Source organism: Pygocentrus nattereri, chromosome 2 (genome assembly GCF_015220715.1).
Source record: "Pygocentrus nattereri isolate fPygNat1 chromosome 2, fPygNat1.pri, whole genome shotgun sequence".
NCBI lineage: Eukaryota > Metazoa > Chordata > Actinopteri > Characiformes > Serrasalmidae > Pygocentrus > Pygocentrus nattereri.
The window spans coordinates 1272211-1286114 of record NC_051212.1 but is presented as its reverse complement, the minus strand read 5'-3'; the positions used below and the strand labels follow the sequence as shown (position 1 = coordinate 1286114).

At 41.7% G+C, this 13904-nt stretch overlaps 1 protein-coding gene and 1 pseudogene across 1 annotated transcript in view; one reads left to right on the top strand and one right to left on the bottom strand.

Moving 5' to 3' along the window:
* Positions 1-13904, top strand: part of LOC108413175 — a 250452-nt pseudogene that overhangs the window by 18462 nt on the left and 218086 nt on the right.
* The window catches only part of LOC108413176 (NACHT, LRR and PYD domains-containing protein 12-like), a 27854-nt gene continuing 22552 nt past the window's right edge, over positions 8603-13904 (bottom strand). The window contains exons 9-11 of the mRNA XM_017685558.2: positions 10807-10980; positions 10444-10490; positions 8603-10312 (exon numbers count right to left, since the gene is read on the bottom strand). Of these exons, the coding sequence (XP_017541047.2) occupies positions 9774-10312; positions 10444-10490; positions 10807-10980 (760 nt within the window). The 3' untranslated portion in view covers positions 8603-9773. The remainder of the gene's footprint in view (positions 10313-10443; positions 10491-10806; positions 10981-13904) is intronic.

Below are 13904 nucleotides of genomic sequence, written 5' to 3'. Positions count from 1 at the left end.
GGGTTGACAAAAGCAGGACTACTCCTGCTATCATCTGGAAGGTAATGGCCAGTGCGAACGATTTAATAGAAAGTTGCAAAACCTGCTCCGGACCTTGCCCCTGGACAAGAAGCGGAAATGGCCCCAATTACTTCCACAACTGTTGTTTACATACAAATCAACTGTACACCAGTCTACGTATTACTCTCCTTACAAACTGATGTTTGGTCAGAAACCCCAGATACCAGTAGATCATTTGTTGGGGGTGGCAGTTGAGGAAGAGCTGATGCGTGTTGACCCTTTAGATTGGGTGACACAACACCAAGAATATCTTGCAGATGTGTATGTAGGTGCAAAAAGGCATTTGGAGGCAGCCACAGCCTATTGTAGGTGGGAGCCGGCACCTATACTCCCTTCTGGTACGTTGGTCCATTGTAAAAACCATTTTCATGGTAGAAGTAAGATTCAGGACAAATGGAGCTCCAATGTCTTTGAGGTTCAAGAGTGCTTAGATGAGGTGGGCACATTGTATAAGATCAAGCATATGGGAAGTGAGGGCCCCTGTAAAACCGTGCATAGGTCAGAACTGAAGCCTGTAACTGTCACAGCAATCCCACAGACACCAAGTAATGAGTGTAGTAGACCGACCATGGCTCCATCCCAGGATCGAGGGCAGGATTTAGAGGAGGAAAGTCTACTGGAGGGAACCTTACTCATTATAAGACCTAGTGATAGGCCGGTAGAGTCAAGATCCCAGGATCTCACACCAGACCTTGGGCTGGAGCCGGTTCTCTCCCCCAGCTAACATAACCTTTCAGGTACCGGAGCATCAGGAGAGGGAAATTGTGCATTCACCAGTGGTTAGGCATTCTACCCGTTGTACAGCTGGGCAGCATACAAATCCTTTTAATCTCCCACGGTCAGTTACGCTGAGTTCTGCCCAGGGGTTGGTTATACATAACTCTAGACAAATCATGTTTCGACTAATGCAGTAGATTGAGTTCAGGGTCATTTCACCAGGACGGTGAAAATTTAAGCTAGGGGTGAGTGTGGTAGGGCCAAGAAGAGGATACTTGAGCTGTTGCTGCCATCTGCTGGAACTGAGAGGGAGGTGCAAGCCATAGATCTACTTGGTAGAGTTTGTTTTTGGGGGCTTACTTTGGTGTCTAGTGTTTTGTTTTATTTATTTATTTTTTGTAGAGGGTTGATTATTTGTTTTTTCACTTTGGTAGATTATTTTATTTTATTAATATTTCTGATTAATTTGTGGTCAACACAAGGGGTTAAGCAGGGAGGATAAAAGCACATGCGTCACTTCCGCTTCTGGCCTCCGGAGGCTCATTCTTTGGAGTGCTGCTACGTGCTGTTGCTGGAAGAACAAGGTTTGTAGCATTTTCTAGCGGTTGCCTTTCGACATTTAAACCACAGGCTGTATATTTAGAGAGTATATTCTGATTGATTAGCCTTAGGTGTTTGGGAGTGGTAAATCTATTGAGTACAACCTTGTCCAAACAGAAACTGGTTTCCAGCCTGACTGTCAGTATGTAGCATTTTAATTTGTTACTTAATGTATAGAACAACTTTTGTTTGTCTGTTTAGAGTGTGTGGAGTACAGCAAGTAGCTGTGAATTACCTCAGTCTCATCATTTTATTAAACCAAATGTGGGCCAGCATAAGTGTCTTTTAAATGGGTTGGTGTTTTTTTTTTCGTTGTTTTTATTGTTTTATTGAACAAAACGGTGCATTTTGATGTCCATCTCCTAAGGATAAGTTTATTAAACATGGTTTCCAACCTTTTCTAGTGAATGTTTGTAAATGCAGTGCATTTTTTTCTTTGTAAAAAGAAAGTAATTGTGCTATTGTGCTTTCTTTTGTTTAGAGGGTCAAGGCCTGAGTGTTTGCAGGCCTCTGTTTTTCCCCACAGTTTTTTATTTATATATATATATATATATATATATATATATATATATATATATATATATATATATATATATGTATGTGTATGTATGTATGTATGTATGTGTATATATATGTATGTATGTATGTGTGTGTGTGTGTGTGTGTGTGTGTGTGTGTATGTGTATATATATATATATATATATATATATATATATATATATATATATATATATATATATATAAAATGTGTGTGTGTGTGTGTGTGTGTGTGTATATGTGTTTTTTTTATATACATTTTTTTCTGGCAATACTTTTAGTAGAATTGTTTTTCTTTCCTAATTCTTGCAATATGCCGGTTACTACTAATAGATTGTGTATTCAATATTCAAGAGTGTGAGGCTTAATCGGGATAACATTTAAGTGGTTGGCTTGTTTGTAATTTCTGGTTCAGGCAGCATAGCAGTTTACCTTTTAATAATCTATATGAAATACTTGGCCATAATATTAACTATTTGGGTTTCTTTCTGTTGTTGTGTGTATAATTATATCACCATTGATTTCTTTTTGGTTTTTCAAAAAATACATTTTGAGTAGTCTTTGTGTGTGTTTTTTTTGTTTTGTTTTTTTTTTTTTTTTGTAGTGTGTTTGTGCCTAGTGGTTTGTGGTTTTACTATTTGCATATTTTATAATTATGGTGAAGTAATTCTATTGCCAACCTCTCCTTGCTGCTATTGATTTGGAAATTTGTGTTTTCCATTGCCCACTCTTGTGAGGAGTTGATTAATGGATAAATTTTATGTGTAGTTCTTAATTGTTAATTTGTCCTGTAGCACTATTTTAACATTTGTTGTTACATGTTGAATAAACTTTGAAGTGTGGAACAGCTTGTTTTTTACAGTTTCTACCAGTTTCTAACTTCTAGTTGATAATGAAGATCAAACTTGACCAAGCCTCTTCACGAATACACGGGTTAAGAAACAAACTCTTACATTTACATTTATGGCATTTGGCTGACGCTCTTATCCAGAGCGACTTACAATTTGATCATTTTACACAGGTAGGCCAAGGTGGTGTTAGGAGTCTTGCCCTAGGACCCTTATTGGTATAGTGTAGGGTGCTTGCCCTGGTCAGGGATTAAACCCCAGTCTACAGTGTAGAAGGCAAAGGTGTTAACCACTGCACTATCCCAACCACCAAACTCTTAAGGTACAAACTGTAAAAGATATGACTACTTGGACGTCACTAGCTATTAGTGACAGAAATTGCATTTCATGATTGTTTCACTTTTTAATATTTGCATTGAAATTTGTTTAATGTTTGGCAAACACGCTCAGTCATACTCAGACTAGAACATTGACTTTCTCACACACACACACACACACACTCTGTCATAATCAAACCAAAACAATGACTTTCACTCACACACACACAGACACACTTACTCAGTCATGCTCAAACTAAAACATTTTCTTTCACTCATACACTCTCTAGATTTCAGTTCAGATTCCTAGTGTTTTGGTTTATACTGGCTTTAAGACCTGTTTCTGGAAAGTTTTGATCATTGTTAACATTACATTAATGTAATCTACCATGCAAAAACCTTGTATCTCCATTTTTGCCATTGTTCACATTTGACATGGTTTGAATGTGTCATTTGCCAATCCAAAAATGTAATCTAAAAATATAACATCTGATCATGCCATGAATTTCATGATATTGACTAATACAAATTTCTTGAAAGAATCTTTTTACAATGACTTTTACAGTTGAAGGTTTTTTCTTCTCCTGGAAAGTTGCCATTTTGGAGAAACGAGGTTTTTGTGCAACATTGATTACATGTTCATAATTAACAAAGACTCACTTTCTCTTACACTCAAGGCAAACTACACCAAATAAAATTTTGAATTCCAGTTATGGGAATGTGGGAAGAGTTCCTGTTTGGAATGTGACTTTCTTGTTTTACACTTTTGATTTAATTTATACAGTGTTTCATCCAATAAAATAAGTGAGCTAATGCCTTAAGCAGTATTTGTTGTTATAACTATAACTCATAAATACTCTATATTTAAATCAACTTGCAGAGATGATTCCAAAGGCAAACTATGCTTAGTTTCTTGAGTTGAAGTAAATTTTAAGTAAGATTAATTTGGAACTTTAAGGCAGCTTTTGAACTTACGTTTTTAAGTTGAAACTAGTAATATTTTTTTACAGTGTGGAGTTAATGTAGAACTGCTAATTCCCCCTTCAGACTGCTGATCATATAGCAACAAAAACAACAATCATGTCTAGCTAGTAGCTAATGCAGAGGTAAAGAAAAAAATTTAAGATGAACATTGAAAATCTGAAGACAAATGGGCTTAATTGCATTTAGAAGCTCTCAGCTGTTTTCTGATACATTTAATCTGCATTGAGAAACTGTCAAACACTAAAGTAACAAAGCTGAAGTCAGCCTCTCATTCGCTAGCTGCTTCTTTGAATTTTCCCAGTCCACCTTAAATGGTGCTGCAGGCACATTCTGGCACCTAATGCACCATTTATGTGGAACAGGAAAATTTGAACAAGAAGCTGACAAATGAGAAGAGACTTCAGTCTAAAAACAAGTTGAACTTGACAGACATTTTACAAGAAACTAATCCACTTATATGGAAATATCTCCTGCCAGAGATGTGAGAAAAGCAGCTGTGGCTGAACTAATGCTTAAAACAGAGCAAAGTAAGTCTCTGTGTTTAATTGTATTATATTTTTGGCCTGTACTAACACATCAGCACATATTGAGACAGATTTACAGCCAAGATAGTAAAATGGACTTTAAAAGTATTGTGGCTCCCAAAGTGGCTTATTTTTTCTTGAAAGAACAAAATTGTTCTTGTTAACATTTGGTTTTACCTCTGCTTTAGAGATAGAATGTCCCATTCTATTGATCAGTGTTTTCTATGGAGATTATAGCTGTGTGTATGTAATGGAACAATGGGTGACCTTAAAGTAACTGAATTCACTCATTACAAACAATTGTCTGCATACTTTTGTGTAGTGTAAACAAATACATGCACATTTGTGACCTTTAAACCAGTGTTAACAGTGGCACTAAGTGAAAATTTTATTTGAAGTGCGATGTAACTCCACACAGCAATTTTAATCTTTAAAATAAAAACGTTATACAAGGGATGCACAAAGTAATGAAAACTACATATTCATACTCATTATCCAGTTAATCAGAAACGCCTACCATATAGGTGCAATTTGTAGGTTTACATTTCTAAACCGTAGTCCATCTGTTACTCAGTCTGCTATCCTGACCATCAAAAAAGGACAAGTCTTCACCAGGTTTATAAACACTGTGTACACTTAACCTCTTTATTAGAAACATCTACCTTGATGGTACAGTTCAGAAACTGCGCTACATTTTGTCTGTACACTGTGTCAGTCGTCCTCTAGCGCTTCATCAGACTTCAGTCTCTGATCTCAGAGCTGCCTTGTCTGGATAGTTTTGGGTGGGGATTCACTTTCAGTCTAGATGAGAGAGCAAAGTCACAACACCGCTGTCTGATATACTCGTACCACCAAACATGCTACCATAAGGTCCACCACCTGGTCAGAACCTACAAAATGCTGCTATATAATAGGTGTTTGTTGCTAGTTTGAGTGCTTCATGTGGAGTTTTGTACAGGCTCTTGTATTCGTAAGAGTCATTTTATATCACATCTGTGAGAATTCAACACTTTCACTATACATGCTGCGTTCACTTGTTATGTAACAGATTCATTAGAGATCTGGAGGAGATCAGCCTTAGCTTTATTTTTGTTTTTTCCAGATGGAACTGAACAGTGGTGATGAACCTGTCAGTCCTAGGGGTCCAATTACAAAGACACACAGGTTGCTGTTTTTGATGTTTATTTCCTAAAACACAGCTGTGCTAAAGAGGTTCTTGAATATTTCCTCACAATGTTTCATGTGGATTCTCTGGGTCTTCACATTATCTCTTTCATAAAGCTTATGGTGAATGATGCTCCTGCTGCGTAAACTCAAATTATCTAATTAAGTGTTGCTCCACCACCTTTTCCCCGTTTTGTATTACAACATTTTACACTAATGCCGTTTGCAATTTGGTGTCGACCAGAGGAGGACGGGTGTCCCTTCTGAGTCTTAGTTCCTCATGGGGCTCAGACCCAGATTTTTCTGTAAAGCTGCTTTGTGATGACACCTGCTGTAAAAAGTTATACAAATAAACTTTATGAAATACTGTTCAACAACTACATAGGGCCAACAAAGAGTGGCCTTTTAACAGTGTAAAATTTGTCATACATCTTAGATGCTGACTTGAGCCTAAAAATGGCTCGTTTTTTTATTCTTATGAATCTGTTTTCTCAGAGAACTTCTGAAAAAGCAATAGGTAACAATTTACAAACGTCAGGACAGATGATAAATGAATAATATTCACAATGGAGCACAGTAACAAATACTGATCGTGGATGTTGAAATAATAATATAATAAGTGAATGTAGTCTGGTTTTGTAGTGGAATTGTGATAAATTCCTGTATTTGAAAGTCCAAAATATCAAATTTGGCTATACAGTGCCAGATAATAGAGTCAGATATATTAAACATAAAGTATGTGTGCCACGTCTTTGGTTTGGACCTAAAAAATACAAGGTGATTTCTGAAGCCCTTAAATGAAGCAGACACTATATCATGAAGACATTACATGGGAGAACACACAAAGCATGGTTCATGTCTCAAAAGTGCTACTACTTGAGCTACAAACTCAAATTCAGTGGCAAAGCCCCTGATATACAAGGAGTACACAGCAAAATACAGATGCAAACCAATTCAATGGAACTTGTGGATGTGACTTTTGCTACTACACAGGGAGAACTTTGTACACCTCTTCTCTACCAGAGCCTGCTGAAAAGAGAACGTGACCACTTTAGCAATGCATTATTAGCAGCTCCCAAAAATCCTGGGTTAGGGGTAAATGGTCCATCATCCCATCTGATTAAACTCAACAAATTTCAGATCATCTGGCATCTGAATACTGGCACTGTGTAGGTTTAGGTGTAGTAAGACAGAGTCAGGTGTCGATACCCGTCCTCACCACCAGATGTCAGCCTCACCCGAATTCTCCCTTGTTGCACCCTGACCCCTCACCCTGACCACTATTTAAGGATCTCCAGTACACTGACTCAGTATTAAGTATTGCCAGTTATACTGTATACCAAGCCTTGTTACTGTTGATGTTTCTGGATTGATTTGACCCTGTTTCTGTACTCTTTGTTGCTGCTTCTGCTGATTTTGGACTCTTCTTGTGTTTTGACCTTTGGACTGTATTTTGACTCTGATTCTGTTCTTTTTGTGTTTTGGGTTAAATGGGATTATGGATTCTACTCATTCTGGAGAGTTTTCCTTACAGACAGCTGGTCTCTGGTTTGATTCCATGATTTCACTATGAAAATGAACTGCGCACTGGAGCCAAAATGAAGTTGATAGAAAATGAACTGCTGGCATTTCAGCCTCCTAACAGGTTTAAAGCACAGTACATGTTGGAACTACAGTCAATTTATTGATTGTAAAGGTTTCATTTAGTTGAAAATAAAAGATCATAAAAAGGAATAACTCAGTGGTGAGGTTATATAATGAAATCTTCTGTGTAATAAAGGATGTAATTGCATTCATAGTGGAATATATTTGCCAGTTCAGCTGAAGGTGACTGTAGACAAGCATGCAGTGTGTTGCTAAAGGAGTTTAAACATCACCTAGACCGTTGTGCAGAAATTCTGAGCTACAAGTCTCATTTACTTTTGTTTAAGAAAGTGAGGTGTCTGATAATGTAACTGCTGCCTAACTGAGAACACTGAGGAATTAATGTATCGAGGTCTCTGTTAGAACACATTTGTCATTCCTCTGCCAAATCCATTCGAAAGAGATTAGAACAAGATAGGCATTGCTTTTGAATACATGTATTGTGTGACAGTATACTCAAATGTCTAGGCATGGGTATTCAAATCAATACATTTATTGTACTGATCAAATAACTGGAGCTGTACAGAGTACTGAAACGTTCCATGCCATTCTTTTCTGAATCTCAGTACCTGAGTCAGTGTTAATCCCTTAGTCCACAGGTTCCCACGATGCTACTCTGCACATTTTAGTCTTTTTCCTGCTCTAAACATTCAGGCCATGAAGGGCTGTTTATGAGCTGATGAGTTAGATCACGGTGTTGGGAGCAGAAAAACAGTCAAATAGGAAGTGCAGCGGGTCCTCCAGGACCAGGGTGAGGCACCACCCAATAAGTCAATAAGCTTTCTTCTTCAAAAATCTAGAGCACTGATTATCTGTGTAAATTATACTGTATATGCATCAGTCCATACAATATAGCCACATCCAGTATCTCAATCCTAGTTCTGCTTAAATTGTCATTGTGGCATCAGTATTGAGGTCAAGGTATTGGTATCTGTATGCATATCAGTTCTAAACATTTTGCATAGTATTCAGTTCTAGCTATGCTTGAGAATTAATTAATGCTATATTTCTCTGAAGTTATTGAACCACCTGTATGAGCTCTGTAATGTTTTTTTATTATTATTATATTACTGTAGTGGGCTTAAGTAACACTAGCAATGTTTTGTTCACTTTTAAATAATATTGTTGAGTTTATAAACAAATGCAAATATTTTAGTATTAATGTATTTGAGTCTACTCTGTGCTGTATAAAATCAGTTCACACAAATACCTTCACATATTTGTCTATTTAATTGCTTTAAGAATTGCCAAACATAATGGAGTATGATGTATACATGAAACAGATGTATGTTTTTAAATATAATGATCTGTATCATCACAGAATAGCTCTTTGGACATTGTAAATACCTTGAAATCCCATCAGATTATGGGAGAATTTTTTCTGTTGTATTTTTTTTTTCACATTAGCTTGGTTTAAACTTATTTCCCCAAGCTGAGTGAGTTGAATTAAGGTTTTAACATCATATGTCATTAAAAGTGTACATATACTGATAAAACAAAAATAACATTTTGATTATAAGCTGCTAAGGCATTTTTGTCAATCAAATTACAAATGTTTGACTGGAAAACATGCAGCTCAAATGGAGTACCAGGACTAGTAGATGGGTCAGCTATTTGCCCAATAACAAAGCAGGCATGGTTACGTGGTGCATTCAAATCTTTCTGCCAAGAACAACTCCAGGGCACAATTGCTCAACAGCTAGGTTGCAGGCTTCTGCTGCCACACAGCCAAGTCAAAGGCCTCACTTAGAAGCTTTCGCTAGTCACATGCCCCCTACATTTAAAGGTCCCCAGTGGAGAAGGAACAGGATCTATGCACTGGGCAGTCCACTCCACTGCCATCAGCCTCCGCTCCCAGAAGAAAAGCAGACGAAAGCAACACCAGTCTCCTCCACATATGGGTCTATAAGCAGGAGGACTTTCTTCTGAACAAGTTTCTTAAACTAAAACACAGCCTCCTTAATAACAAAAACAACTAATGAGTTCAAATCTAGCTAAACTAAAATCAAAAGAAAACAAAAGTACATCTGGCTACTCTGACTTCCTTCCTAAAAAACAGGTAAGCAAAACATAACAGCACCCATCCTCTACTTTCCCCAAGCTCTTGAAGTATAATCGAACAGTCACAAAGCAAAGCAGACAGAAGTGAAGAGTGCTGGGCTGGTCTGGACAGGTGTTCTTCCAGGTCAAGTCAAAATGGAAAGAGCCCTGAAAGTCTCCCAAGATGGTGGCTAAGCAACATCTTATACTGCCAGGCACCCCCGAGTGGCCAGTCATGAACCTGCACACAAAACAACATTGGAAAAACACACAAACTGGACAAAGACAGACTCAACGAAGGGTCCTGTCCTGACACACAGCCATGTAGATTCAGGAAGTTATTCTATTTTACACAAATTCAAAGAGCCATAAGTAACTCCAAACCCAGCGTAGAGCGGCTCAGTGAATGTGGTGGTGAATGTGTGTAGGTGGGTCAGTGTGTGTGTGTCATGGGAGATGGTGTAGAAGGACAGAGTGCCGGACTCCCAGTCCAGATACACTCCTACTCTGTTAGAGGGGGAGGGGGGGGCAGGTAGGTCAGTTTTCTGTTTATTGTGTCTGACATTAAAGTTATTATTAAAGCATTTCAGACTCCAGGAGTATTTATTGTTTCCAAACCAACAGTCATTACTTCTTCCTTTCCTCCTGATTCCTCTGTATGATACAGATATAATAGCTCTAAATCCAATCCACTGAACTTCCCAGTAACAGCGTCCAGTCAGACTCTCCACACTCAGAACCTGAAAACAGGAAACAAATCTGTCTGGATGATCTGGATACGGCTGATCCTTCATCACATTCTCCACCTTTGTGTTCATCTTGGACAGAGAGAGACGCCTGTTCACTGTGTTTGGATCCAGAGTGAGACCAACAGCATCTGTTCTCACACACACAAACAGGGTTACACACACGACAGATTAAAGAAAATGAAAACAGTGTGTGTGTGTGTGTGTGAGAGAGAGAGAGAGAGAGAGAGTATGTGAGAGAGAGAGTGTGTGTGTGTCTTACATTTCTTAAGTCCTGGTTTCATCCTGATCTTCCCTCCATGATTCACCCTGAAACACACACACACACACACACACTTGTAGCTCAGAAGCATTAAACCAGTAATATCCAGCACACTCACACACACACACACACACTCGTAACTCAGTAGTAATAAGATAGAAGCATCAAACCAGTAATATCCAGCACACTCAAACACACACAAACACATTTTAAGTCAAAAATAATAAGCTGTAGAAGTAAGTCAATAATGCCTAACACACAAGACTACTGCTTATTAGTAATAAGCATTAAAGTAATAAGTCAGTAAAGTCCAGCACACACATAAACACACACACACACCCACACACACTCATGCACACACACCTGAGTGTGTCCAGTGCGAAGTGTGGATTCTCCAGTAGATCAGAGAGCATCTTCACTCCTGACTCTCCTGGGTGATTATAGGTCAGGTCCAGTTCTTTCAGTTGGGAGGGCTTTGATTTCAGAGCTGAAGCCAGAGAGGAACAGCCATCATCTGTAACCATACAACCAGACAATCTGCAGTAGGGAAGGAAAAAGAGGGGCAAATGATATTTACATACAACAAAAATAAGAGGTTTGTGTGCTTGAAGGACCCTAGGAGCTATGTTGTCTGGAGCAAAAGCTCCTGGTAGGGTCTCCCATGGCAAACTGGTCCTAGGTGACAGGCCAGACAAAGTGTGATCCATAACCACCCCTATGAGGACAACAAAGCAGGACTTGTGTACCCTGCCCGGATCAGGGTTACCGGGGCCCCACCCTGGAGCCAGGCCTGGGGGAGGGGCTCGCCAGCGAGCGTCTGGTGGCCAGGCATTCACTCATGGTGCCCGGCCGGGCCCAGCCCGAAGGAGCTACATGAGTCCCCCCTCCCATCGACCCACCACCAATGGGAGGGGCAGTAGTAGGGGTGCGGTGCATTGTGGATCGGGCAGTGTCCGAAGGCGTGGGCCTTGGCGTTCTGATCCTCGGTTGCTGAAACTGGCTTTTGGAACTTGGAACGTTACCTCACTGGTGGGGAAGGAGCCTGAGTTGGTGCGCGAGGTCGAGAGATACCGGCTAGATATAGTCGGGCTCACCTCAACACACAGCTTGGGCTCTGGGTCCAATCTCCTTGAGAGGGGCTGGACTTTTTTCTTTTCTGGAGTTGCCTATGGTGAGAGGCGGTGGGCAGGTGTGGGCTTTCTCATAGCCCCTCGACTCGGCGCCTGTATGTTGGGGTTTTCCCCGGTGGGCGAGAGGGTAGCTTCCCTACGCCTTCGGGTTGGGGAACGGGTCCTGACTGTTGTCTGTGCTTATGCACCGAACAGCAGTTCAGAATACCCAGCCTTCATAGAGTCCTTGGAAGGGGTGCTTGAAAGTGCTCCTCCTGGAGACTCGATTGTCCTACTGGGGGACTTCAACGCTCACGTGGGCAACGACAGTAAGACCTGGAGGGGTGTGATTGGGAGGAATGGCGTCTCTGATCTGAACCCGAGTGGTGTTCAGTTTTTGGACTTCTGTGCAAACCACAGTTTGTCCATAACGAACACCATGTTTGAACACAAGGATGTCCATAAGTGCACATGGCACCAGGACACCCTAGGCCGCAGTTCAATGATTGACTTTGTAGTCGTGTCAGCGGACTTGCGGCCATGTGTACTGGACACTCGGGTAAAGAGAGGAGCTGAGCTGTCAACTGATCACCACCTGGTGGTGAGTTGGATCAGGTGGTGGGGGAAGATGCCAGTCAGACCAGGCAAACCCAAACGTATAGTGAGGGTTTGCTGGGAACGTCTGGCAGAAGAACCTGTCAGATTGATCTTCAACTCACACCTCCGTCAGAACTTTGACCAGATATCGGGGGAGGTGGGGGACATTGACTCAGAATGGGCCATGTTCCGCTCCTCCATTGTTGAAGCGGCTGACTGTAGCTGTGGTCGCAAGGTAGTTGGTGCCTGTCGGGGCGGTAATCCTCGAACCCGGTGGTGGACACCCCAGGTGAGAAATGCCGTCAAACTGAAGAAGGAGTCCTACTGGACATGGTTGGCCTGTAGGACACCAGAGGCAGCTGGCAGGTATCGACAGGCCAAGCGATCTGCGGCTTCAGTCGTTGCCAAGGCAAAAACCCGGGTGTGGGAAGAGTTCGGTGAGGCCTTGGAAAGTGACTTTAAGTCGGCTCCGAAAAGATTCTGGCAAACCGTCAGGCGACTCAGAAGGGGAAAGCAGTGTGCCACTAGCACTGTATATAGTGGAGATGGTGTGCTGCTGACTTCGACTGAAGACGTCATTGGGCGGTGGAAGGAATACTTTGAGGACCTTCTCAATCCCACCAACATGTTCTCCAGTGAGGAGGCAGAGTCTGGGGACACGGGAATAGGCTTGTCCATTACTGAGGCCGAAGTCGCTAAGGTAGTTAAAAAGCTCCTTGGCGGCAGGGCTGCAGGGGTGGATGAGATCCGTCCCGAGTTCCTCAAGGCTCTGGATGTTGTAGGGCTGTCTTGGCTGACACGCCTTTTCAACATTGCGTGGACATCGGGGGTGGTGCCACTTGATTGGCAGACTGGGGTGGTGGTGCCTCTTTTTAAAAAGGGGGACCGGAGGGTGTGTTCCAACTACAGGGGAATCACACTCCTCAGCCTCCCTGGTAAGGTCTATGCAAGGGTACTGGAGAAGAGAGTCCGGCTTATAGTCGAACCTCGGATTCAGGAGGAGCAGTGCGGTTTCCGCCCTGGTCGTGGAACACTGGACCAACTCTTTACCCTCTCCAGGATTCTCGAGGGTTCATGGGAGTTTGCCCAACCAGTCCACATGTGCTTTGTGGATCTGGAGAAGGCATTCGACTGTGTTCCCCGGGGTATTCTGTGGGAGGTGCTTCGGGAGTACGGGGTACATGGCTCTTTGCTACGAGCCATTCAGGCCCTGTACAAACAAAGCAGGAGCTTGGTTCACATGGCCGGCAGTAAGTCAGACTTTTTCCCAGTGAGAGTTGGACTCCGTCAGGGCTGCCCTTTGTCACCGATTCTATTCATAATTTTTATGGATAGAATTTCTAGGCGCAGTCAGGGGATGGAGGGTGTCCGGTTTGGTGACCTCAGGGTCACATCGCTGCTGTTTGCAGATGATGTGGTCCTATTGGGGACATCAGGCCATGAACTTCAGCTTTCACTGGATCGGTTTGCAGCCAAGTGTGAAGCGGCCGGGATGAGGATCAGTACCTCCAAATCCGAGGCCATGGTTCTCACGCGGGAAAGGGTGGAGAGCCCTCTCTGGGTCGGGGATGAGCTCTTGCCTCAAGTGGAGGAGTTTAAGTATCTCGGGGTCTTGTTCACGAGTGATGGTACAAGGGAGCGGGAGATTGACAGGCGGATTGGTGCTGGGTCAGCAGTGATGCGGGCTCTTTACCGGTCTGTTGTGGTAAAGAAAGAGCTGAGCCATAAGGCAAGGCTCTCGATTTACTGGTCGAT